The sequence below is a fragment of the Camelus bactrianus genome, chromosome 17 (assembly GCF_048773025.1).
Source record: "Camelus bactrianus isolate YW-2024 breed Bactrian camel chromosome 17, ASM4877302v1, whole genome shotgun sequence".
NCBI lineage: Eukaryota > Metazoa > Chordata > Mammalia > Artiodactyla > Camelidae > Camelus > Camelus bactrianus.
Genome location: NC_133555.1, coordinates 32,314,541 through 32,338,711, shown reverse-complemented (window position 1 = coordinate 32,338,711; position 24,171 = coordinate 32,314,541). Strand labels below are relative to the sequence as shown.

General features: G+C 58.6%; 3 protein-coding genes across 5 annotated transcripts; 2 read left to right on the top strand and 1 right to left on the bottom strand.

Annotated features, from left to right (window-relative positions):
• Nucleotides 1-2: 2 nt before the first annotated feature.
• Nucleotides 3-8,168, top strand: PARP3 (poly(ADP-ribose) polymerase family member 3). Its single transcript, XM_045505935.2, is given in 12 exon segments — nucleotides 3-1,303; nucleotides 1,644-1,756; nucleotides 1,992-2,037; nucleotides 2,040-2,179; nucleotides 2,385-2,517; nucleotides 2,606-2,778; nucleotides 2,780-2,839; nucleotides 3,081-3,242; nucleotides 3,407-3,493; nucleotides 3,715-3,892; nucleotides 5,005-5,160; nucleotides 5,593-8,168. Coding segments are annotated over 12 exon segments (2,133 nt in total). The 5' UTR covers nucleotides 3-588; the 3' UTR covers nucleotides 5,763-8,168.
• A 2,391-nt stretch (nucleotides 8,169-10,559) lies between these two features.
• Nucleotides 10,560-12,517, top strand: GPR62 (G protein-coupled receptor 62). Its single transcript, XM_074344782.1, has one exon. It carries the CDS (start codon nucleotides 11,212-11,214, stop codon nucleotides 12,301-12,303), a length of 1,092 nt encoding a protein of 363 aa, XP_074200883.1. The 5' UTR covers nucleotides 10,560-11,211; the 3' UTR covers nucleotides 12,304-12,517.
• Nucleotides 12,518-13,043: 526 nt separating this feature from the next.
• Nucleotides 13,044-24,061, bottom strand: PCBP4 (poly(rC) binding protein 4). 3 transcript variants are annotated; one of them, XM_074344778.1, is made up of 13 exons: nucleotides 22,968-24,061; nucleotides 16,761-16,905; nucleotides 16,563-16,586; nucleotides 16,420-16,452; nucleotides 16,080-16,196; nucleotides 15,723-15,854; nucleotides 15,441-15,569; nucleotides 15,134-15,208; nucleotides 14,931-14,975; nucleotides 14,793-14,856; nucleotides 14,617-14,672; nucleotides 14,357-14,526; nucleotides 13,044-13,737 (listed from the first exon to the last, which is right to left on the bottom strand). In XM_074344778.1, the coding sequence occupies exons 2-13, from the start codon at nucleotides 16,839-16,841 to the stop codon at nucleotides 13,422-13,424; spliced, it is 1,242 nt and encodes a 413-aa protein (XP_074200879.1). In that variant the 5' UTR covers nucleotides 16,842-16,905; nucleotides 22,968-24,061; the 3' UTR covers nucleotides 13,044-13,421. The 3 variants fall into 3 exon arrangements, with proteins under 3 accessions (XP_074200879.1, XP_074200880.1, XP_074200881.1); XM_074344779.1 differs by having other exon boundaries at nucleotides 14,617-14,669; XM_074344780.1 differs by having other exon boundaries at nucleotides 13,504-13,934; nucleotides 14,617-14,669.
• Between the last annotated feature and the right edge of the window lie 110 nt (nucleotides 24,062-24,171).

Sequence of the window (24,171 nt, the reverse complement as noted above, 5' to 3'; positions counted from 1 at the left end):
ACCCTGACGCATTCTCTGTGTTTGCGCCCCTTGGACGCTGGGGGGCGCCAAAGACACGGAGTCCCGGAACGTGACTCCTCCCGGTCAGGGGCGGGGGCAAGGGTGAACCAGTCTGGCACTAGAAAACCGGGGGAGGGGGCTCCAGACAGCCCCGAGGAGAGGGAGGTAATGCCCGCACCTGGGCCCAAAGTCACTCGGCAACCGGTGGACACGTATGGCATGCCTCAGGCCAGATGAGCAGCGCTAAGGGCGCGTCAATCCCAGGGCCTTGGCCGTGTCTGGATCAAGTGTCCATCCATCCGTGGGACAGGCTGCCGCCTCGGCCTGCCCAGCCTCTGACTCACCAGACTGGTGGCCAAATAGCTGGAATCCTACCCATCCCCAGTTCTTCCTCCGCCCCACTAAGGCTTACAGAGGGTTGTCAGAACCGGGACCGCCTGGGAGGTACTGACCCGGTGGCTGCCACCTCTCCCAGGTCCCTGCTTCTCTTAGGTGAGTGCCCTGTGGCCCTGCCCATAGCCGGCTGCAGGGCTGGACAGGGCAGGGCAGGGCAGGGCGGACGCGACTGGCCCTCGCCCTCTGGCAGTTATGGGCTGGGACCCTGGCTGGCACCCAAAACTCTTCAGCCTGCTGGGAAAAGTTTCTGCACCACTGGGTCCCAGACTCCAGAGGGACAGATCTGGCCTCAGGAGTGCTGGGCCTCAGAGCCACTGCCCACTCTCCTCCATACCTGAGGTGACTCAGCCCAGCAGCTATGCCAGGTCCAAGGGGGAGGGGGTCGGGGGAGCCCAGAAGTGGGAGGGAGGGAGATTTTCCTTTCACTTTCCCTTCTACCTTAGGATACACAGGAGAGCTAGAGAGGGTGCAGAGCCCCCACTCCTTGACCAGAGTGGACAGACCGGACAGGGGTCCTGTGACTGGAGAAAAGGGCGTATCTGGGTTGCAGAGAGCTGGGTTTGGTCAGAGGCTGGGAGGGAGGAGATGCAGGCAGGGGGAGGCAGTGGGAGGTCACCAAAGGGCAAACCCAGTGTGGGACAAGTTGGTGCTATGCCAGCCACGTGGGGTGCAAAGGCCAGGGAGGCCCAAGGGCCCCCTCTGTGCCCCAGAATAGCCATGGCCCCAAAGTGCAAGCCCCAAGTGCAGCATGAGGGCCTTGAGAAGAAGAGGCAGCCAGGTACAGAAGAAGAGGACAATTTCCACTCCACTGCCGAGGCCCTGAGGGCCGCACCCACAGAGAAGCATGTAGTCCGAGTGGACCCCCTGTGCCCGCTCAGCAGCAACCCCGGGACCCAGGTAAGCTGTAGCTTCTGGCCAGTCCTGGTGCCTGCTCCCTCCTGAGTACAAATACACTCAGACCTGCTCCCCTCCCACTTGGCTCTTACCACTAGCTCAAGGTTCCCAAGTTAGCTCTGTTCTCCCAAGACCTCAGAGGTCAGGCTGGGCTATATCCCACCAGATCCAGGCAGGTCATTTCTGCTCTTCAGACTCCAGGGCCAGTCCCCCTCACTTCTCAGGCCTCCCCCACCACACCTAAGGCAGTGTTCCCAGACAGGGCCTTCTCTGACACCCCAGCACAGTCTGACCCCCTGGGCGGCCCAAGCCAGCCTGCCCTCCCCATCCCTCCTCTGGCCACAGGTGCACAGACTACGACTGCATCCTGAACCAGACCAACATCACGAGCAACAACAAGTTCTACATCATCCAACTGCTGGAGGAGGGCGACCACTTCGTCTGCTGGAACCGCTGGGGCCGTGTGGTGAGTGCCACCCGCCCACCCTGTGACCGCATCCTCCCCACCTCTCCCTGCTCAACGCATGCTCCCTGCTCCCCAGTTCCCTACAGCTTACTCAGGCCAAAAGGCCACAGCTGCTGACTGTGGCCCCTCCCCGCCTCTGACATCCAGGGGCCCTCATCACAGGGCCTGCACAATAGAGGCCAACATTTACGGTGGGCACTGTGGTAGGCACACCCCTGAAAGTCGTTGGTTGCAGGGAGAGGTGGGCCAGTCAAAGCTCAGCCCCTTCGTGTCACTGGAGGACAAAAGAAAGACTTTGAAAAGAAATTTCGGAACAAGACCGAGAACATTTGGGCAGAGCGGGACCACTTTGTGGCCCACCCCAGCAAGTACACACTTATCGAAGTACAGAGAGAAGATGAGGCCCAGGAAGCCATGGTGAAGGTGAAGTGGCCAGGGAGGGTGGCTGGGCCTGGGCGGAGGGAGGGGACTGCACAGAGTGACCTGGCTGGTTGGGCTCCGCCACTGCTTGGCTCTGCAACCTCAGGCACAGGCCTCCCCCATCCAGCCTCGGTCTGGCCAGTCTGTCTAATGCCAGGGTCTGCTCCCGGTGTGGCTGCCCCTGCCCACGTGTGCCCTCTGCCCCTAGGTAGACGGAGGCTCCATGAGGACTGTGGTTTAACGGGTGCGGCCCTGCTCCCTGGACCCAGCCACACAGAAGCTCATCACCAACATCTTCAGCAAGGACGTGTTCAAGAATGCCATGGCCCTCATGAACCTGGGTGAGGGGAGAGGGGCCAGGCAGGGTAGCAGGGACCCGGGGGTGACAGGGCTGCAGGGCTGAGTCCCCCACTCTCTCCACTCCCCTAGATGTGAAGAAGATGCCCCTGGGGAAGTTGAGCAAGCAGCAGATTGCCTGAGGCTTTGAGGCCCCGGAGGCACTGGAGGTGACTCTGAAAGCCCCCACAGATGGTGGCTGCAGCCTGGAGGAGCTGTCCTCCCACTTCTACACTGTCATTCCCCACAACTTCAGCCACAACCGGCCCCCCCCCCACCAACTCCCCGGAGCTTCTGCAGGCCAAGAAGGACATGCTGCTGGTGAGGGTTGGCAGGTGGGCAGGCAGTGGGGGTACTGAAAAGGCGAACTGGGCAAGGGAGAAGGGGGACAGATAGATGGACTGCGATGGGCAGGCCCTGAAGGACAGGGGAGGAGAAGGCCAGAAGGACAGGGGCAGGGGTGAACAGTGGAAAGACAGGTGGGGAGACCATGGTCCTGGTCATGTGGGAGGGAGGGGGGGGTCCAGGGTTAAGTGGACAGACAGGCTGCCAATGCCCATCACCTTAGGTGCTGGCCAAGACTCTGAAGGCAGCCCCAGAGGAGACAAAGCAGGTGGAGGAGGTGCCACACCCACTGGACCAATATTATCAGCTCCTCAAATGCCAGCTCCAGCTGCTGGACCCAGAGGCGCCGGAGTACCAGATGCCCCACAGAGGAACGGGGCTCGCAGTGGGCACTGTCCCTCAGCCCATCTGCCCTCAAGGGGCCAGGAGGAGTCCCTCACCCTGTGCCTTCTCTCCCCATGTCTCCAGGGCCTGAGGATCGCTCTGGGACTAGTAGGGTTGGTCCACACGTTTGTCGCTCTTGGCACCCAGCTTCTGCTCTCCCCACAGGTGATGCATACCTATTTAGAACAGACTGGCAACAACTACAGGTGTTCTGCTCTCCAACACATTTGGAAAGTGAACCGAGAAGGGGCGGTAAGGGAGAGCTCCCCACCCATCACTACCTTGTCCGTTAAGGAGATGACCATGGCTTATCTGCCCATTAGCGAGTCGGCTGAGCAACTCTGACCAGTTTCCACCAGGCCTAGGTTTTATGCACGTGTGCATGTGTGCAAGGGGGCCCTTGGCCTTGGTCATACCCTCTGATGACCTTGGATGGTGTGACTCTGCCTGTTCCCACCTCCTCCCCACCACAGGGCAATCAGTTCCAGGCTCACTCCAAGCTGGGTAATCAGAAGCTACTGTGGCATGGCACCAACATGGCTGCGGTGGCCGCCATCCTCACCAGCGGGCTCCGCATCATGCCACATTCTGGTGGCCGTGTTGGCAAGGGCATCTACTTCGCCCCAGAGAACAGCAAGTCAGCTAGCTGTGGTGAGGCATCTCTTGGGGCCAAGCCCTGAGTGGGTGTGGGGACGCCAAGGAGTTTGGGGCCCAGGGATTGACCAGCTTGTGGTGGGTCCCGGCGAGGAACCCTGGCACAGTTACTAACTCGAGTGCTCAGTGGGGCATCCTGGGGATTGGGAGCACTCAGAGGAAACCCCGGGTGGTCAGGGGCAGCTTCCTGGAGAAGGTGATGCAGATAGGATGAGTGGACCACCCTGACCTGGGAGCAGGGGAAAGAGGAGCCTTCGAAGTAAAGCAGCCAGTGGGTGGCACCAAGGCTGTGAGGCCGCAGCAGGTCAGCAGCCTGATAGTAAAGCTTAGAGCAAATGCCTGGTGTGGGTGGGGGGCCTGGGGGCCCAGGAGGATCAAGGAGCCTTATTCAGAGAGCAATGGGGAGCACAGCTGAACATGTATATAGCAGGATCTCAAAGGCTGCAGGGAGGCTGTGTGAGAGGGAGAGGTGTGTGTAGGATGTGGGATGGGCAGCATGTGGGAAAGGGTCGTAGGTGTCGCTAATGACCCTTAAGTTTCTGTCCAGCGGTGTCCTCAATGAGGTGATCTCCCCCCACTGGCTCCTCAGCCCATGCTGACCCCATTAATGGAGACCACCAACACCCACCCACCCAAGAGAGCAAAGTTGGAGGATTCATCCAAAAGCAGATGGGGCTAAAGGTTGCTTGAGGCCCAGGGGTCCGCTAGGAGGGCAGAGGACCCGAAGAAGGAGTGGAGGGTGGCCTCAGGAAAGCCATTGCAGGGAGGTCCCAGGGTTGAGGGTGAAGGATGCCAGTGGCAAAATCAGCAGAGCAGGACAGAGAGAAAAGCCCCTGCCCCAGATACAGTCATGGGGAGGCCACCACTGACCTTGGTGAAGGCAGCAGAGGCCTGGCCTCAGGGAGCCAAGGAGTGGAGGAGGGAGGAGGGAGGGAGCACGGCCAAGACAAGGGGGCTGGAGAAATGGTTGGAGGAAGGATGGAAAATGAACGAACACTTTTCTGGGCTGGGGCAGCAAAGCCAGAGGAGCTAACAGTGCAGCTGAGAGGGACCCCAGGAGTCAGGCAGGAGGGCCCATCGCCTACCCTGAGCCTCCCTGCATCCCCCAGTTACTGGTATGTCCTGCGGGGCCCATCACATTGACTACATGTTCCTGGGTGAGGTGGCACTGGGCACAGAGTACCACTTCACCGACGACAAGCCCAGCTTGAAACAGCCACCCGCTTGCTTCAACAGTGTCATCACCTGAGGCCACACAGAGCCTGGTGAGTCCCAGGAAGCTGCTGAACAGGCCTAAGGGTAGAGGTGGGGCTGAGATGGAGCAGGACTCTTACAGGTAGGAAGTGAGCAGAGAGGGGGATGTGAAGAGGGACAAAAAGTAGCTGGCTTCCTCAGTGCACTCACTCACTTTGTCATTCAACAAACATTCACGATTTAGCTAATCATTCCTGGGCATCCAAGAGGGCTTCAGAGAAGAGGTGTCATCAACTGAGCACTGAAAGATGAGTAGGCAGAGAAATGGGGGAGGAGATTCCAGGGAAAGGGCCCAGCCTGTGCAGTGGTTTGGAGGTTGGCAAGGTGGGAATGAGCAGGCCCTCCCTGTGGCAGAAGTGGAGAGCATAGTGGGCCAGGACCTACTGGTAAAGCCGAGGACCAGTGACCCTTGGGTCACCCATGGCCCTTGCTGTGCCCTGCAAACCCAACCCAGGACACCGAGCTGGAGCTGGATGGACAGCAAGTGGCAGTGCCCCAAGGCCAACCCGTGCCCTGCCCAGAATTCAGCAGCTCCAGTTTCTCCCAGAGCGAGTATCTCATCTACCAGGAGAGCCAGTGCCACCTGCGCTACCTGCAGGAAGTTCGCTTCTGAGCTGTCTGCCTGCACCCCAACTGCCCAGCCAGGGCCCTGCTAGGAGCTCACCCATCCTCCTCAATCTTTCTGCCCATCCCTGGTGTCCCCATATCACTCCTTCTTCCTACTCTTAAACCTCCCTCCTGGGTTCCAGACAGTGATCGCCTCTCCCTCCATTCCTTGTTAGTCCTGACGTGGCTGTAGCCTCAGGGTCTCGCCTTCTCAGGTGATGAGCCTGATGAACTGGCATTATTACCGGGACCTGGATACAGCAGTTTGGGGGGCACAGGCTGAGAGTGGGTGGGTTCCTCATCCATTCGGGCCGTCCACTTAGCCCAGACCGTCCTTCCGAGAGGTGTGATCACCAAGGTGGGCCGAACTTCAGGCACGCAGGGGCGTGTTTATTAAATGTTGTATTCACTCACCCTTGGCCTCTGCTTGTCGGTGCCACAGCTGCACCAGGCCCGGGCCTCCTCACTCTCCACGGCGACCTCTAGGGAGTTCACAGCAGTTCCAGCCCCACTCTAGGGAGCGACCGCTCACAAGGGTTGATGTGGGTCACACACTCCCACCCACCTGGTCAATCTACATCAGTCACTGCAACAGCCAGCCTCCTCTGATCACTGAGCCTTCAGAGGGGACCCTTGCCATCAACTCAGAACTGTTAGTCACGTGGGACCCACCTGGTGATTCTGTCCTTCAGCCCAAACGTGGCCACGCACATCAAGCGGGCCTCATGTCTGGGCACCAAACACCCATGTGTGTCTTATATCTGAATATTATAGACAAGCTGAGAATATGTCCAAGGGGCACAGCTCTGGTGTCACAAAAGGCATGCTAGTTATCACCCCTGGTAACCCTGTCCACAGACGAGGGGTGCAGGCACTAGACAACAGGTCAGGATCTGGTGCAGAGTCACACACTGCATTTTGTTTTCATGTCTCTGTGGCCTCCTTTCATCTGAAACCATTCCTCAGCTTTTCTTTTTCCCCATAACTTTGACACCTTCGACACTCCCGAGGAGTACAGGCCAGTTGTTTGATGGACTGTCTCTCAATTTGGGCTTGTCTGATGTTTTGCAGTGATTAGATGCAGGCATTGCAGTTTGGGCAGGAACATTAGGTGAACGATGTGTCCTCGGTGCACTGTATCAGGAGGGACACATCCTATTGTTAGTGATGTTAACTTTGATCACTTAAGGTGGTGTCCACCAGGTTTCTCCACTGGGAAGTTACCACTTCTCCCATTTGTAATTAATCAGCAATCTGTGGGGAAATATTTTGAGGTGTGACTGTCCCATTCCTCATCAACCTTCACCAGCTAGCTTTCACATCCAATGATGATTTTTACCTGAAATCAATGGCTTGAATCAACTTTTGCTTAGATGGTTGCAAATGAGTTACCTAATTCCATCATTTCTTCTATATTTAATAGTCCCCTTTCATTCTTTCTTATCAGTATGGATTTATGGGTTGTTATTTCTATGCAATGGGTTATAATCTGTTACTGTTATTATTTTGATCCTTAAATTTTCCTAGCTTTGGCCAGCAGAAGGTCCTTCACGATGACTCTTGTGGCTACATCGTTTTGTGAGCACTTCCTTAGCTTCTGGCATCACGAGATGTTCCAGGCTCATCTTGCACAAACCTGGAATCTGCCATTTCTCCAAGGAGCCCTGGTTCTCTGGAGCCAGAAATGGTATTTAGAATCCAAGATCTGAGCAGTAGGTTTGTTCTTTGATATTGTGTGTCACTGCTTTTAAGTCCTTGTAGCAAAGAGAGCTAGGAAATAGGTCTATGAAAATTAACAAACACATCTATCTGTATCTATTTCTCTAACTCCAATTCAGCACCACAGGGTCCTTCCATTCTTCCCCAAATCCATGTTTATACCCCTTTCTCTAACAGTCAGAGCCTTGGTTCCCAACAACATCAGTACATTTACTTATTTGTTCAATTCCACAGAAAAAGAAGTTCCAGAATTGCTACATCCAAGCCATTGTGAAAAACAAAGTTTCTAAGTAGAGTTCAAGATTTATTGAATCTTATTCAAAATCTCTTTTTGTCTTTAGATGGAGGGTCAATGGTCAAAGTAACAGTTTGAGCCCAGGTTCCAATGTTACTTGGATTAGTTATCTGTTTCCCTTCAGTGTAGTTATGTTATTCATTTGAAATGCTGGTCGGTTCATTTGTTTCTGGTTCTGTTATTCTTGGGTTTTCCTCATCGTTGTTAATTTATTTTTTTTCAATACGTAGAACATTAACATGGTTCCCAAAAGTCCAAGTTGTACAAAAGTCCAAGCAGAGTGTCCTTCTAGTCATCTTAATCCATGCCAGCCAACCTGCTGTAGAGGGGGTGGGTGAAGTTTATCCTTCCTGCATTTCTTTTTGCAAATTAAAAAAATAAAAAACCATAAACTACAAAGTGTTTTCATTGTTCATTAAGTGGAAGGGTTTCGGAGGGAGCACTCTCCAACCCACCTTGGTCCCCATCCCTCCCTATTGCCTTGCCCAGTCTAGTTTTCTCATTTCTCAGCTCTTCCCACCTGGCCCTGCTGAGCCCTCCTTGGGCCCTGGTGGCTTGGAGGTTGCCCTGGACCTGCAGGCCTAACTGAGCAGGGAGAAAGCCAACACCTTCTCCTTCCTCTCAACCGAGACCTCAAAAATCCAGCTTCACCTCCTGGAGGCAAATGCTTAAATTCAAGCTGTGTCCAAGTCCAGGAAGTGGTACCTATGTGGACAGAGCCTACGAAACAGGTGCTCTGGGGTCAAGGTGTGATCTAGAACATTCTTTCCCTCTTTGAGCACCACTTTTCTCATCTGAATAATACAGAATCAGACTGGGGCCCTGCAAATTCCAGCAACAGATGAATCAAACCTGGAGGTCTGTGCCCTGTCTCTTACCACCTACATCTGTACTGCTGCTAACTAATGTGCCTGGGATGGGTTCTAGGAGTACAGACATGAACAAGACACAGACAAGGTCCCTGCTCTCAAGGGGCTTACATTCTAGCAAAACAGGCTCTAAACCAGTACGTGCATAGTCATGAACTATAATAGCAGGTAGGAAAAGTGTCAGGAAGAATAATAATGTGGGATAAAAGGATTAGTGCTGAGAAGGTGTAACGAGTTTAGCAAAGATGGTCACTGAAGCCTCTCTCAGGCGGAGACCTGAATTAGGTGAGGGAGCAGGCCATGGGGAGGGCTCAGGGAAGGATGTTCTTTTGCAGGGTAAACAGCACATGCAAAGACCCTGAGGTCTTTGAAATCATGGAAACAAGTTTGACATGTGGGAGGACCAGCAAGATGATTGTATGGCTGGAAGTATGGTAGGCGAGGAGGAAGTGGGTGAGGTCAGAGAGGTGGGGAGAGGGCCACCTCAGCACAGAGCAGGTGAGATTCTATTCTATGATGGGAGGCTCTTGGAGGGATAAGTGCAGGGTCATGACCTGTTTTGATTCATTTTTAAAGGGATTCTCTTCAGCTGCTGTGTAGAAAGTGGGCTGTCTGGTGTCAGTCAAGAGCCAATCAGCAAAACAGAAACCACTCTAGGTATTCCAAACAAGGGGAACTTGACACAGGGAAGGAATTGAACTACCAAAGGGAATAGTGAGGTGATCCCAGGATCAGCAACAGCAGGAAGTTGCTACCTCCCCTAGGCTGGAAGGCTAAGGGAAGGAAATAGTATTCTAATACCCAGAGACCAGAGTCACCCTGCAGGCACCAGACCCACAGAGGGGGCTGCCTGAAGGGAGCCAGAGCGATGGAGAGAGAGGCTGTCTTCCACAGAGGGAGTTCCAGAATCCCAGGCTGAGCATGAGAGGGAAAATACCCTAGCTTCTTCGCTCCTGCCACACTCCAGCCTTCTGCTGGTAACTTCCAGTGGCTGAATCTACCCCTAAACCAACTGGCAGAGGAGCCTGGGGACACAGTTTCCTGGAAGGCAGAGCAGGCTCAGGGAAGACCGGAGAATGGGTCTGAGGGCAAACAGGCCAATAACCAGCACAAAGTGCAGGAGCAGAGGCCAGGAGACCAGTTAGCAGGATGCTGAAATGGTCCCAATGAGGGGTAATGGAGTTTGGGAACATGGTAGCAGTGGTGTGAAATGGTTGGATTCAGACAGGCTGATGGATTAGATGTGAGGCGTGGGGGGGGGGGGAGGCATCAGTGGAAAATTCTGAGATGGCATTTACTAAGATAGGGAAGACTGGAAGGAGCAGACGGGAGGGGTCAAGAGTCATGGTTCTATTTTGGACACAGGATGTTTGAGATGCCCAGTGGTCAAAGCACTGGGGGAGATGTTGAAGAGACAATTGGATACCCAAGTCTGGGGTTCAGGGGAGAGGAAGGAGCTTCGGACACCAATGCAAGCCATCAGGGTATAGATGGGGTTCTGCCATGGGACTGGGTGACTACACCTGGGTGGCATATGTCCCACTGGAGTCACGTGGCTTTCCCTGAGCCAATACTGTGGGTTGGGGAGTACCATACACTGACTGGTCAGGACTGGGTTTTGTGTCTAATCAGGAATCTGGAAGGTGGGGGTGTTGCTCACCAAACCATATGTCCTGAGAGTTGGGGAGGGGTGGCTTCCTAAAGAAAACTCAGGGTGTTCTTAGCAGAAGGGGACTTGTTTGCTAACAGCAAAAACAAAACAAAACAAACAAAAAAACCCAGCAGTTGCCTCCTAAGGTCTCCTCTCATTAATTCCACACACTGTCATGAAGCATCTATTCTGTGCCAAGCAAATACCACCTGAGCAGCTACTATGTGCCAAGCCCTGTGATTTTTTCCCCTCACTTTACCTTGCCTCCTCTTTCTGAGAGAACCAGCCCTCCTGCGGACCAGAGGGTACCTAGAGGTCTCCCTGCTCCAGCTCTTGTGTCACTGGTACCTCAGCTTCCCTTCAGTACAAAGGCCGAACCATCTGATTACTCCCACTGTCGGGGATGGCAGAAGAGAGCAGATGGGGGGAGCGGGGCACTTCCCATCCCTGGGAAAGACAGAAGAGGGTCTGGCCAACTCCAAAGCCCACATGCTAACATCCTCAGTCTAGACTCCAGCCTGTGCCTGCCCTGGGCCCCCCTTCAGAGGCACCCCCAGCACTTCCACAGCACAGCCTCCAGCTGGCAGCTGCTAGGACCCAGGGGGCTGGTGCCAGGCCCTGCCCCTCCCTTGTCAGCTCTGTGTATCTCCAAAGGGCAACATCAGAGTGACAGCCAGTACCATCTCCAGCAGGGGCTGAGTTGCTGGGGCGGAGAAGAGAGCCGCAGTCCCAGCCTTGCACCCTTCCATGGGGACGGCCAAGTCCCCAAGAGGATGGCAGTCTGGGCGACCGAGCCAGCGCCTGGGCAGCCTGTGAGGTGAGAGGCCAGAGGAGCAAGGGACGGGTGAAGGGAATGGCGGGGAAGAGGGAAGCTCCATTTAGCTCTCTGCGTCCCAGCACAGGGTGAAGCCTGAGCCCTCGAATGGCCAACACCACAGAGCTGAACGCCCCAGAAGTCGCAGCCTCAATAGGGTTGATCCTGGCGGCTGTCGTGGAGGCGGCAGCACTTCTGGGCAACAGCGCACTTTTGGTCGTGGTGCTGCGCACGCCGGGACTGCGCGACGCGCTCTACCTGGTGCACCTGTGTATCGTGGACCTGCTGGCGGCCGCCTCCATCATGCCGCTGGGCCTGCTGGCAGCACCACCGCCGGGGCTGGGCCGCGTGCGCCTGGGCCCCGCTCCCTGCTGCGCCGCGCGCTTCCTCTCGGCGGCGCTGCTGCCCGCCTGCACGCTCGGTGTGGCCGCGCTCGGCCTGGCGCGCTACCGCCTCATAGTGCACCCACTACGGCCCGGCGCGCGGCCTCCGCCCACCCTCGTACTCACCGCCGTGTGGGCCGCGGCGGCGCTGCTGGGCGCGCTCTCCCTGCTTGGGCCGCCGCCCGCACCGCCCCCGGCCCCGGCTCGCTGCTCGGTCCTGGCCGGGGGCCTCGGGCCCTTCCGGCCGCTCTGGGCGCTACTGGCCTTCGCGCTGCCCGCCCTCCTGCTGCTCGGCGCCTACGGCAGCATCTTTCTCGTGGCGCGCCGCGCTGCCCTGAGGCCCCCACGGCCCGCGCGCGGGTCCCGGCCGCGCTCCGACTCTCTGGATAGCCGCCTCTCCATCTTGCCGCCCCTCCGACCTCGCCTGCGCGGGGTCAAAGCAGCCCTGGCCCCAGCACTGGCTGTGGGCCAGTTCGCAGCCTGCTGGTTGCCTTACGGCTGTGCGTGCCTGGCGCCCGCTGCGCAGGCCGCAGCGGCCGAGGCGGCCGTCACCTGGGTAGCCTACTCGGCCTTCGCCGCTCACCCCTTCCTGTATGGCCTGCTGCAGCGCCCCGTGCGCCGAACGCTGGGCCGCCTCGCCCGCCGAGCGCTGCCCCGGCCTCCGCGGGCCTGCACTTCGCGGGCCTGGCACCTTCGCGCACTCCTGCAGCACCTCCAGGGACCTCCAGAGGGCCCTGTTCTAGGCTCTTCTGAGGCACCAGAACAAACCCAGGTTTTGGCAGGAGGAGAGAGCCTGAGCATGCCAGAGGCCACCTGAGAGATCTGTCTGTTAAGCTGAGCAGGGACTGGAGAAAGCAGGGTGGTATCAGAAGGGGCCCATCCAGCCTCCTGCACAGCGTGTGGCAAATGCCCTGCCTGGACTTCTGGCTCTGGAATGGGAGAAAGGAGGCCTGCAGCCTAGTAAGGCCCAGAGGCTTCTAGGAGCTCGGAATCCTTGGTTCTGGACCCATCTCTTCATGACCTTGAGCACAGACTTACCCTTCCCTAGGTCTGTTTTCCCATCTGTGTCTTGGACCATCTCTAAGGGCTCCTCCAGCTTGGGTGATTTGGACACTCATGGATGGTCCCCGGGCCAAGGAAGGAGCAGAGGTGGGCAGGATCACAGTGAAGAGGGCCCTAAGGGCTCACAGCCAAAGGGATGGGCCAAGCAGAACAGGGTCTGGGTTATAGCCACAGCAAGAGGAACCAGTGGGGAGACACCCAGAAAGAACCCCCACCCTCCTGACATCTGCACCCAGGAGAGATTGGACAAAACTACCGGAGCTCCTCCATCAGCTTCTAAAATGCTCGGAAAACAACCGTATCTACTTGGTGCCAGCAGCAGGAGGCTGGACAACATGACCCCCAAGGAGCCCTGAAGCTCTAGAACTGGCATGTGGAAGGGGCTGAAGCCCAACCGCGGCTGTTGGAGTCACAGGTGGGGATCCTCTGGGGCCTCCCTTAGCCACACCCTTTTTCTGGAGGTTTTGCCAACACCCACAGTGTTTCACAGCTTCCTGGTCTCTGAGAATATTTATTCAAAAACAGGGATTGAAAAAACTGTACAGAGTGTCTGCTGCTGAGAACTCGGCCCCTGCCCCCATGCCACTCCCCCAGCTGCCCGGCAGTGCCCCCTTTTTGGGTTGCCCTCTGCCAAGCCCAGTCAGTCCATTCCAGTCAAAAGGGTATCAGTGGAAGCAGCAGGAATCTGCAGGGAGGTGGGGAGAGAAGCATGGCCCACAGCCACCCCCCAGGTCTCCTCCCTGATCCCCACAGTGGGGGCAGTAGGTGGGAAGACCCTAAGGGATGGGGAGTGCATGAGTGACCCCCCCCCAAAGTGGGGGCACTAAGGATGCTCCCTGCATCCAAGCACAGAGCTAGAGGAGGTGGAGCCCCCTACACTGGGGCTGCCGCAGCTCCCAAAACCCTGGGCTGGAAACTGTTCCCACTTTGAGAGCAGGAACACCCACAGACCGGGGCAGGACAGAGGGTGCATCCATGCGTCTGGGCATTAGCGGCGTTTGGGACCCTGGGACTGGAGTCTCCTTGGGCAGGTAAGGTGAGGAGGCAGCCCCCTGCCGGCGGTCCAGCCTGCCCCCGCGCCTGTGCCTCAGCTGGCCTCAGTAGGGGGAGAATTTCTGCCGCTCGGCTTTCTTGCTCCCATTGGCCGCTGCCATCTTGGCAGTGTAGGCCGCCAAGCCCGGCGGCGGCCCTGGGGAGGCAGGTGGAAGAGCCAGGAAGGGTACAGGCTTGAGGCCGATGAAGTTGGAGAGGGAGATGGCATAGGGCGTGCCCAGCAGGCCTGGGGGAGCTGTGGGCAGGGCCGTCAGGGGTGGCGAGAAGGGGGCAGGCAGGTCTGTGGGGGCCGAGCCAGGTGTCCCCCCAGAGGTAGACTTGGCCGTTTCTAGACTGGAAAGAGGGATAGAGGGAGGAGATGAAGGGGAAGGTGGAGGGGTGGGTGAGAAAGGGGGCAGTGAGGGCAAATATAAGGGGTGAGATTAGATGAAAAATAGAGAGGAATTGAGAACAATGACATAGGGTCGATGTCTTTGGGGAGAAGATGGGAAAGGCTGGAAGAGTAGGGATAGGAAGAAGGGACAAACACATATGGGGTGAGGGGAGAAATGGGGAAGCCAAAGACCCAGGGAGAAGTGTCAGGGATGGGGAAAGAGGACATGAGGGACAGATGGGGCAACACGGACTGAGTGGGACAGAATTAGGGGAGGCAGGGGACAGGCCCCCGAAGAAGGGAGTTCAGCTCTCCCCACCCGACCTCAGCCTTTCTCAGGCACCTAAGCCCCACAACCTGTAATCCCCTACCCCACACTCACCAGGCAGTGATGAGGTACTGGGCCAGGGCGATGGAGACTGGGGAACCAGTGATGGTCACATGCCGCTCACCAGCGCCCTCTGCTTGGTTCCCGATCTTGATATGTGCCCCTGACATCTGCCGGATCTCACTGATCTTGCTGCCCTGGCGCCCAATCACGCAGCCGATCAGCTGGGGGAGGGTGTGCAGAAGTCAACCCTCGGTGAGGCCCAGGCCCCTGGGCCCCCTACCCGCCCTCAAACCACCTCATCCCCTGCTCACGTCATTGGGAACCAAGAACTCCTGTGAGCTGGTCTGGGTGCCAGGATCCAGTCCTGCTAGAGGGAGAGAGGGATTGGGTGTGATTCCAGGCCTTTCCTGCCACCCCACGTCCTTTCCAGGGGGCGCTGCCCGGCCCCTTGGGATCTCCCCCGCCTTCTGCTGCAGGGGCTGCTCACCTGGCACCATGCTGGGTGAGGCAAAGGGGACTGCGTGGCCTGAGAGCTGCTGGAGCTTGGTGACCTGTGCCGAGAAGAGGGGTCAGGAGTCAGAGGAGGCTTGGTACAGGAAGGGGTGCCTGGGCTGTAGTCACTCACCTCAGCTGGGGTTACAGCCCCATACTGACCCTGGACGGAGAAGCCCTGTGGACACAAAGTGGGTAAAAGTGGTTAATGTGACAGGTCAGGGCAATTTGGCCAGGGTCACTCCTCCCCACCTCTCCCTGGACCCCCAATTCTTTCTTCCGTTTCCTCCCCCTGCTCCAGTAACACGTCCCACCCCTCCTGCTGTCCCCCCTCACCTGGTTGGTGGAGAGAAGGACAGTACCTAAGGAGAGGCTTGGATGATATGGGATAGTGGCTCCTTTGGGTGGGGACTGGAAGGCACAAATGGGGAGGCTCTATCAGGACCCTCTCAGGACTCCCTGACCTCCCCAAGGCCCTCCCCATAGCCCCCAGGTAAATGTATCCCAACATCCTGGAGCTCCTAATCCATCCCTGCAGCCCCGCCCTGCCCTCTACCTGGGGTCACATGCAGAGGATTTAGGGGCCTGACAAGGCAGGGGATGGGCCCATCCCCTGCCCTCTCTCCCTGCCCCAGGGCAGCACCTCCAGGATAACAGCACAGATCTGGCGCACACACAGGATGATGGCATCAGGCACCCCGGACACGGTGACAGCACGCTCAGTGGAGTTGGGGAGCAGGTCACCTGCCACCTGCACCTGGGCACCTGTAGTCTGCAAGCAGAGAACAGGGCCACCTCCGGCTACTCCCATAACCCAGAGTAGAGTGCCCAGGCTTGGAGTTCCTCAGGGGACAGGAAGCCATAAGCCCAGGTGCCCCTCGAAACAGAAGGGTAAGACCTGAGGCTGGTAGCCCCTTCCCCTTACCTCTCGGATCTCCTTGATCTTAGTGCCGGCCTTCCCAATAAGCGAGCCACACTGGCTTGCGGGGATGACCAGGCGTAGGGTCACTGGAGGCCTGGAGACATTCCCCCCATTTGCCGGAGCAGCACAAAGGTCCTGGGCAGGAAGACTGTGGGTTGGCTGTGCACACCCCTGCTGCTTCTCCACCCCCGGGACACCTTCCTGCTGCGGGATGAAGGAGCAAAGCCCTCCCCCATCCCACTCCGAGAGAAGCCTGCCCTGGGCTTGGCCTTCCCTCCCACCTGTAGCCATCCTGTGGCGTCGGAATCCTGTTTCTCCCCAGGAACCACCCTTGGCCTCCCACCCTAGCAAGCCCCAGACCTCATCCAGCTTGAAAGCGATCATGGAGACTGCATGGAACACGGCTGCTGTAGACCCGGTGATGGTGGTGATGCGCTCGGGACAAGAGCCTTCAGAGATGGTGATCCGGGCGCTGCTCTGCGGATACAGGACAACCGCCGGGCAGTGCGGCTCCTTCTCTGTTTCCCGGGCAGGAACCTGCCTACCCCTCCACTCAGCAGGCCCCAGGATGGAAACGGCCACCTTCTAGGGGCACTCACTGGTCATCCCAGATGGTGGGTTCAGGGACAAGGTGGGGCAGGGATTTCCCCTCCCCTCCAAACCAGGTGCCCTGGGCTCCTCTCCCAAACTCCATCCTCACCTGTTCCCGGATTCGCTTTACAGTCTCTCCTTTCTGCAGGAGACAAAATAGAGAATGGCTCTTAGGCTGACTGGTCATTGCCTCCTTTCATGGACTGAGGCCTCACGTTGAAGGGGACATGCAGAACAGAACCGGGCACCTACCTTCCCGATTATGCTGCCCACCTCCTGCAAACAAGACAAGAGTGGAGTCAGCAGGTACCAATGCCCCAGGCCCTGCCCTTTCCCCCACTTGGGGCAGGGGCTCTGCAAAAGACTGGACACCCAAGATCAAACTCTCTCCCAGCTGGCCTGGCCTTGCCCTCTACCTCCTCCCGAGCCATTGAGAACCACCCCCCTCACCTTCCCGTGCATCAGCATCCGCAGCGTGAGGGTGATGCTGAGCTCTGGCTCCTCCTCCAGCCCCGCATCTGAGCCGCTCATCCTGTCAGGCGGGGCTGGGGCCGAGGTGGCCTGGGAATATGTCCACGCTGTGGCCTGGCCGGCTCTGCAGGGGTGGCGGAAGAGGGATTAGAGAGAAGCCCAGCTCTCTTTTGGGTCCCCTGCCCTTACCTGGGAATCCCAGAGCCAGGCTAGCCAAACTCCCAGAGCAGGGAGACAGTGTGGACCCCAAGTTTCAATGTCACATTGACCTGTGTGCTATGTGCAACTCACTAGCTGTGTCAACCTGGCCAGCCTCAGCTGCCCCACGTGTAAGAAGGGGATACCCAGCCCTACCTGCAGTGTTAGGGGAATTAACATGAGATAAGCACACGTGGCAGGCACCCAGTCTCCATGAGTATCCTTCCCTTCCCTTTGTACATTAGAAGAAAGAATTAACTAGGAGGGTATGAGAGTCCAGAGAAGGGGTGCCTCCTCCCTGACCTCCTGGAAGAGGGGACCCCTGTGAATGGGGCCTTGAAGGTTGGGTTAAGGTTGAAAGGTTACTTTAAACAAGAGGCACTTGTGTCTAGGGGCCAGAGCCCCACTGGCTAGAGCATGAAGAGTAGCTGGAGAGGAAGCTGGAGCAGCCATGGGAGCCATGGCGGTCTTGAAAGGAGGGTGGAAGTGAAGGTGGTGAGGCTCCAGGAAGTCCCACTAGAGGTCTGCCCACTAGAGGTCTGCCCACTAGAGGTCACTAAAGCAGAGGCTCCTGCAAATCAGCTGTGGGCAAGGTTCATTCAGGACTAGGGGATGGCGGTTGGGTGTCAGAGGACCAGCAGTCTGTACAGTGGCTTTCCAAGCACACCTCCTATGTGCTGAGGAGGTAAGAAGTGTCCAGGCTCGCCACATTCTCAGCCTGGAGCACTTCCTACTTTACAAGAAACAAGTCACTTGGGCTCTGAGTCCCAATGTCCTCACCCGTAAAATTGAGGGACTACTTCCCCCTGGGACTGGGTAATGGGTAAGAAAGGGACTGCGGGGCTGGGTAATGTCAAGGCCGTTAACTGATGGAGGAAGGAGCTGGAGATTAGCTGCTGGGATTAGCCCAGCCACCAGCCCTCCCCATCCGACCCCTTTTCATGCCCCAACTTAATCCTGAACCTTAATCCTGCTTGGAAATCCCTCTCCTCCAGTGGCTGTCTCCCGCCAAGGCTCAGCCTTAATGGGGAGCTCACTGGAGGACCAGACCCCGAGTAGGAAAACAGGGAGGGAACCAACTGGGACCAAGTCTGAGCCAACACCAAGCCCCCACCCTGCAAACTTCTACCATCCGGGAGGGCATCAGCCGTAATGAGTGTACTGGGCTCGAGCACTCCGGAGTCCTCTGGGCACCTCCCTGCCCTATCCTGACATGATGGTCAACGGTATGGAGCTCTGTCCAATGCCCTCTTCAGAACCTCCCTTGCTAGCCAGAGCTTGCGTGTGGAGGAGGAGGGCTGGGGCTCCCAGCCTGGCTTTCTCAGGAAGTCTGAGCAAGCCACTGTATGGCCTGAGGCCTGTTTCTTCATCTGTACCATGGGGGTGACAATCCTGTCTCCCCAGGCACCCAGTAACTGTCGCCTCCCCAGCACTTGCTCCTCTGTCTCAAGTTCTGCCCATAGGCTCTCCAGAGGTCAGAGGTCAACACTGGATGCAGGGATGGTGCTCTGTGAGCATCCTGGCCAACCTCATGCTAGCTGCCCTTGTAACAATCCCCCAGCTGCCTGCACTTCTCCCAGAGAAACACTCATGATGACGCGTTTGGTTTCTGTTGTCCTAACCAGCCCGGGAGTCCCTTAGAGCAGGAGCGAAGGCTGCCTGCCGCCTTCTCCTTGTGTTCCCAGAGGTCAGGCCAGAGCCAGGCCTGAGAAGGTGCTCAGAACACACTGGTTATCTGAACAGACCAATTCTCCAAAGGGAAATTGAGCCTGATGCCTGGAGAGGGTCTGTAACCTGCCCAAGGTCACAGAGAGGTGGGGCGTGGTGGGACTAGCAGGGTCCTTCCTGCTAGTGCGAGGCTCTGTCACAGGCCCTGTCTGCCTCCCGTTTCTGGCTGTCCCGTCTGGGTCTGTCAGTCCTCTTCCTAGGTGTGGGGGTGCTCTTCAAAGGTGGGAGCAGGCATCAGTAATCCCTGAGACCTCTGCCTGGCTAGTAGACGTGGGCTGTGTTTGGAAAGGACTGACAGCTCATCCAGAGCCACAGTCTTAAGCTCCAGAATTTTCTGGGGCTTAGGGACCCCTTTGGGGCAGTCTCCTGTGGGAGACCTGACACTGACCCCGTACCATTTCTACGTACCCTCTGTGGGCAAAGGCTCCTGGGAAAATAGGGCAGAAGGGCCATGACATGGCAGAACTAGGGCTCCTGCCCTAAAAAAGGTACCTGGGACCACGGCAGAGCCCCATTTCCCCAAATTCAGAGGGTGGCCTTGGTTAGGCCTGGACCAGACCTGGACCTCAGTTTACCAACCTGTGCTATATATGTACATGGGCTGGGGGCAGGGGGCAGTGGCTGGTCTCTCTGTGTCATTTCTGTTCTGAGGGACATCCAAGGTTCTTCCTGTCTTTAGGGGAGAACCAGGGGTTGTGACACAGGTTTCCCTAATTATTTCCCTAAGAGCCCTAAGAACAAGCAGCCCTACTAGGCGTACTGGCGCCCCTTCTACCCTCACTGGGTCTCTAAGGAGTTATTTGCTGCTCCAGCCTAGTGGGCCCTGGGTCCCTGCTGGGTCACCCACATGGCAGCCACGCGTCAAGCCATACTGACCTCCAGCTCACCTTTGGGGGTGCCCAGCCCCCTCTGCTCAGCAGGGCTCCCTGGCAGAACATACTAAGCTCAGAGCAGGCCTCTGACCTCAGGCTTTCCCTCCTGCTCCCCAGACCCCCTCCCCAGATGCAGTGCCCACTCCTTCTGTCCCTGGCTTCCTGCCACTCAAGCTGGAGGGGGCGGGGGGGGTGTGTGTGACAGCTGTGTAAGCGATGGCGACTGCCCCTTCCTGCCCCTCCCCCCCAGCTGTCTCTCTCTCATGACAGCTGCCCAATCAAAGGGCCGGGGGCTTAGCCAGCTCCCCCCCCCCCCGCATGCAGGGATCAAGTGTCCACCCTGGCTTTGTTCTGGAGCAAGAACAATCCGGGGGAGGGGAGGGCTCCTGGGGCCAGGCGACTCAAGTGGACCGGCCCGCCCCTTGGGGGATTCCCTCGGCTCTGCTAGCCAGAGTGTCTGGACCAGCTAGGGATTAGAGACCCACCTGGGCTGGGAAGAGAGGAAAGTCCAGTCTCCAAGTTCATCCCCCACCTCACATCCCCCAACATCCCCCTCAGCATCTCCAGCCTCCAACCTAACAGCTTCCTTCTACTCCCACTCCAAAAGCAGCCATGCTGGCCACACCCAGTGATGCTGGGGAATGGCTCGGGGCATCAGGCAAAGCAGGGCGTGGTGGTGGGTCAGGCAGGGTGGACTCTGGGCCTGGAGGGGATTGGCACTGAGGGATCCTGACTCCCCTGCCCATCTCCTTCTCTGGGCATGCTCACCCTTCCTGATTAGCCAGGCCTCCATAAGGACTGCCCCAGCATCCTCAGACCCATGCACCCAGGCTCTAAGCCTTACAACCTACCAGGATAGCCATTCATAGCCATTTCTTAGGAGAGTGAGGGGACAAGGGCCCTGAAGGCGGGCAGCCTGAGGTCCATGAGCTCCAGCCTCTGTTTTCTTGACCTAGAACTGTCCTGTAGACTCAATGCGAGGCAGAGGAGGGACACTCTGACAGGCTGGCTGGTGCCAGAAGGGCTACAGCCTCCTTTGAGCATCATTAGACAACCCCCCAAGAGTCCTCACAGCCAAGGGAAAGTAAGGCAGGCTCAGGCCCAGACTGGATTCCAGGAGAAAGGGCTCAACTTCATAGTACAGCCCCACCCACTGGTACCCATCCTGTCACTGTCTCACCCAAATTGAGAAATGTCTCTAGCTTCCATTCTGCAGGCTGGAGACTGGGCCACTCTGCTGCTCATCCTTTGCTCCCCAGTGCCTCCAATGACAGGCACTCAAGGCCCTTCATGATTTGACCCCTGCCAATTTCTCTTGTCTCATTTCCACCCCATCCCCCACACACAACAGACTGCAAAACATGCCTAGCACCTCCAGGCCTCTGGGCCTCTGGGCCTCTGCCCAGGCTGATCCCAGCTTGAAATGCCCATCCTCCCCACTGTCTGTCCAAATCCTTCTGAAATGCCACCTCCTCTGTGAAGCCCTCCCCAACTTTCCAAGTCAGATGTAATCACTCAGGCCTATCTGCTCCCCCAAAGATGCCTGCAACTCAAAGGAGCCTCAACTGAGCATTTCCAAGCCTGTCTTTCCTCTACACAGAGAGTTCCAGGAGAGCAGGAGGTCCTTCAGGAGGGTAGAAGCTAGGACCAGGTTTAGCGTGCGGGAAGAAGAAAGGGCTTGCAGGGCCCAGAGGAATTAGGGATGAGACATGGGGCTAAGGGTCCCAGAGGAGCAGTGAGGGTAGAGTGAGAAGAGGACCAGTCACATGGGAGAGTGAGGATCTGCCTGGACAGTATTCCCAGTTCCCATTCCTCAGCACCTCCAGCCCCTGCTCCTGCTGTTTCTCTGGGTTTAGGGGCTCCCTGTACATATTACTGGAGTGGGGGATTTGTGCTGTGCTTTGAGACTTCTGGGGGCCCAGAGTGGGTTTCCCCATGGGGAAGGGGAGCTGGAAGAAGAGCTGTGGAGTGGTGTGGGTTTCACAAAGTCAGGCTCGGCCTGTCACAGCTGTAAGGGCCCCACCAGAGAGGAACCTGAGGTCCAGAGAGGAAGGGGCTTGTTTGTAAGGCTACATGAGAGGCAACTGGCTGAGCTGGGAGAACCCAGGGGTCCACCTGTGCAGCTCAGAGCTCTTCCCTCAAGAGATCAGTGCCACTAAGCAATGGTGATGGAGGCTGCAGGGGAGCAGTGATGGGAGTAGGGAGGGTGGACAGAGCCTGTCTGGGGACACAGGGTGGGGCAAAACCAGCCTCCCTATGGCCTGGGCCTGCCAGGGTGTGTGGGCCGCCTGCTCCCAGCCCCCCACCCTGAGCATGCAAGAAGAACAATCCCCTTGTGTTTGGGCAGCCTGAGCCTGCATGCTGATGAAGGCTGGGGGGTGGGGGCTGGGATGGGGGTGCCTTGGAGGTTGAAGGGGCTCCTAGGGCCTGGAGGGGCTGGGGGATCTTCAGATGGTAAAGATAGGGTCTCAGTTGCTGGCTCTGAAGCAATGAGGATAACCTCAGTAAAAAGTGAAGGTGGGAGCCGAGATTTAAGGTCCTGGGGAGTCCCTGGGTTCTAAATGCTCTTTGTAGGGGAAGAAGGGCCCCCGGGACACAAGCTCTGTTGGTCCAGCAAGAAGGTGATCACCCTGGGCTTGAGGGGGCCAAGAGCCTACATTCTGGGAGAAGGGAATGCACCTGGCCTTGGGTGCATCCCCTTGAAGACCACTCCCCAGGGTGCTGGAGCCGGGCAGGGCACAGGGTGCCACAGGTCTCAAGATGGCGGGCCTGGGATAGGAGAGTGAGGAGGCGGGTACCTCCATCTCCTGGCCAGGGAGGCTCCAGGGCCGTGCTGAAGTGAGTAGCCAGAGCCCCCGCACCTCCCAGGACTTCAGCTAAGAAGCTAGGTCTGAGCCCAGGAGCTGAAGAGCCCCAGGGCACGAGGGGCCACTCGGAGCCCCCAACTGTCATCTCCACACACCCCTGGCCTGGAGGTCTGTCTGGCTCCCCTAAGGATTGCAGAGAATGGGAAGGGGTGTGTGCTGAGCCAGGAACTGCAGGGAAATGGCATATGGGGACACAGATGGAGCAGAACCAGAACCCAAAGCAGGAGGACAAGAGAGGAGCAGGTCCAAAGGACAGAAACAGCAGGTGGGATGAGGGCCTCAAATCTGGGGTCTCAGGTCCAAGAAGCCCCTCCCTGGTGTTGGGGGCTCCTCTGGCAGACCAGCTCCCCCCACCTGTGCAGGCCTGGGCCCGTGTGGGACAGACAGGGAACATGTTCCTCGCAGTCTCCCAGTCTCTCAAACCCGGGACCCCAGCCTGTGGACTCGAGCGCGGGCTCCCCGCCCCTGGCCGAACCCCCAAACTTCGCGGCCCGCGGTGCCCCGCCCGGCCCGCGCCCTACCTCGCTGGGGCTGTCCTGCGGCGGCGGCGGCGGCGGCGGCGGCGCGGCGGCTGGGCCGCTCAGTCCCACATTGTCCCCGGGAGAGGCGGCCGCTCACAACTGCGAGTGACATCAGCTGCGAACAATGAGGGGTTTGACAGGCGCGGAGCCCGGCCGGCCCGGAGCCCGGCTCCGCGCCCCCCCCCCCCACCCCCGGCCCGCCGGGCCCGGCCCCTCCCCGCCCCCTCCCCGGATCCGATTACAGCGCGGCGGGCCCGCCCCAGCCGCCCAAGTGCCGCAGCCGCCCGCCCCGCCCCGCGCACCGCGGTGCGCCCGGAGCGGCGGCCGCTTCCGGGAGGGCTGGGGCGACCCTTCCCTGGCGGCTCCTCCAACCCCCAGGAGTCGGGAGCGAGGCGGGGAACCGGCCTAAAACGCGGTCCCGGCCGCGGTCCTTCCCGCACAGCCCGCGCTGCGCCCCACTCCCAGTCCCTCCGCTCTCCGCTGGCCGGTCCTTCCCGCCCGCGCCGCCAGCCCGGCGCCTCTGCCGAGCCCCCTGCACCCCCATCTCGGCCTCGGCCCTGCTGCCAGCCCCCGCGCTGCCCTGCTCCGGCTCGGCTCCCTCGGAGCTCGGGTTTCGACCCTCGGCCGGGCCGGGTTCCCGGAGCTCCTGGCTTTTGCGCCATCCATCCCCGCGCGGGGCTCTCCCCCACCAAGCCCCACACTCCTCAGCCACCCACAGCTTCCGCGAGGCCCGGCCCTTGTCCGTCCAGTACAGGTTACCAGACCAGCTGGAGGAGGTGCCTGAGAGCGGTGTGACCCTGTGCACCCGTCCCGTGATTCCCCCAAAGCTACCCCCACAATTCCTTTTCGGGCTAGGGTCGCCAGGGACGCCGCACAGTTGAGTACTCGACTAGGGAAGGCGTAAGAGTAGGGGGAGGAGCTGGGCGGTTCCCAAGCTCTCCCCTTCCCGCACCGCACCTCCCGCCGCCGCGGGCGCAAATCTACCTCCCCCCTCTCATCCGTAATCGGCTCAGTCTGGTCCCACTGACCTCCACCTCCCCCTACAGCTGAGTCTCTTGGCACCTGGGTGTGTGTGGGTGGGGAGGGGAATCCAATCTCCCTTCCCCTCCATCTGGCCCGGTGGACAAAGGGCAGGGGGACCATCTGGTCCCGCCAGGGTGGGGGAGGGGCCACCGTGGCGGGCCCAAGGGGGGCGGGGGAGGGG

Excerpts from the sequence above, each read along its gene's own strand:
- PCBP4 (XM_074344778.1), bottom strand. The coding sequence starts at position 16,841 with ATGAGCGGCTCAGATGCGGGGCTGGAGGAGGAGCCAGAGCTCAGCATC. Across the intron at positions 15,855-16,079 it reads TCGCTTTCAAGCTGGATGAG|GACCTTTGTGCTGCTCCGGC; the intron begins GTCTGGGGCTTG and ends CTTCCTGCCCAG. Across the intron at positions 14,976-15,133 it reads TCCTTCTCTCCACCAACCAG|GGCTTCTCCGTCCAGGGTCA; the intron begins GTGAGGGGGGAC and ends TTGTGTCCACAG.
- GPR62 (XM_074344782.1), top strand. The coding sequence starts at position 11,212 with ATGGCCAACACCACAGAGCTGAACGCCCCAGAAGTCGCAGCCTCAATA.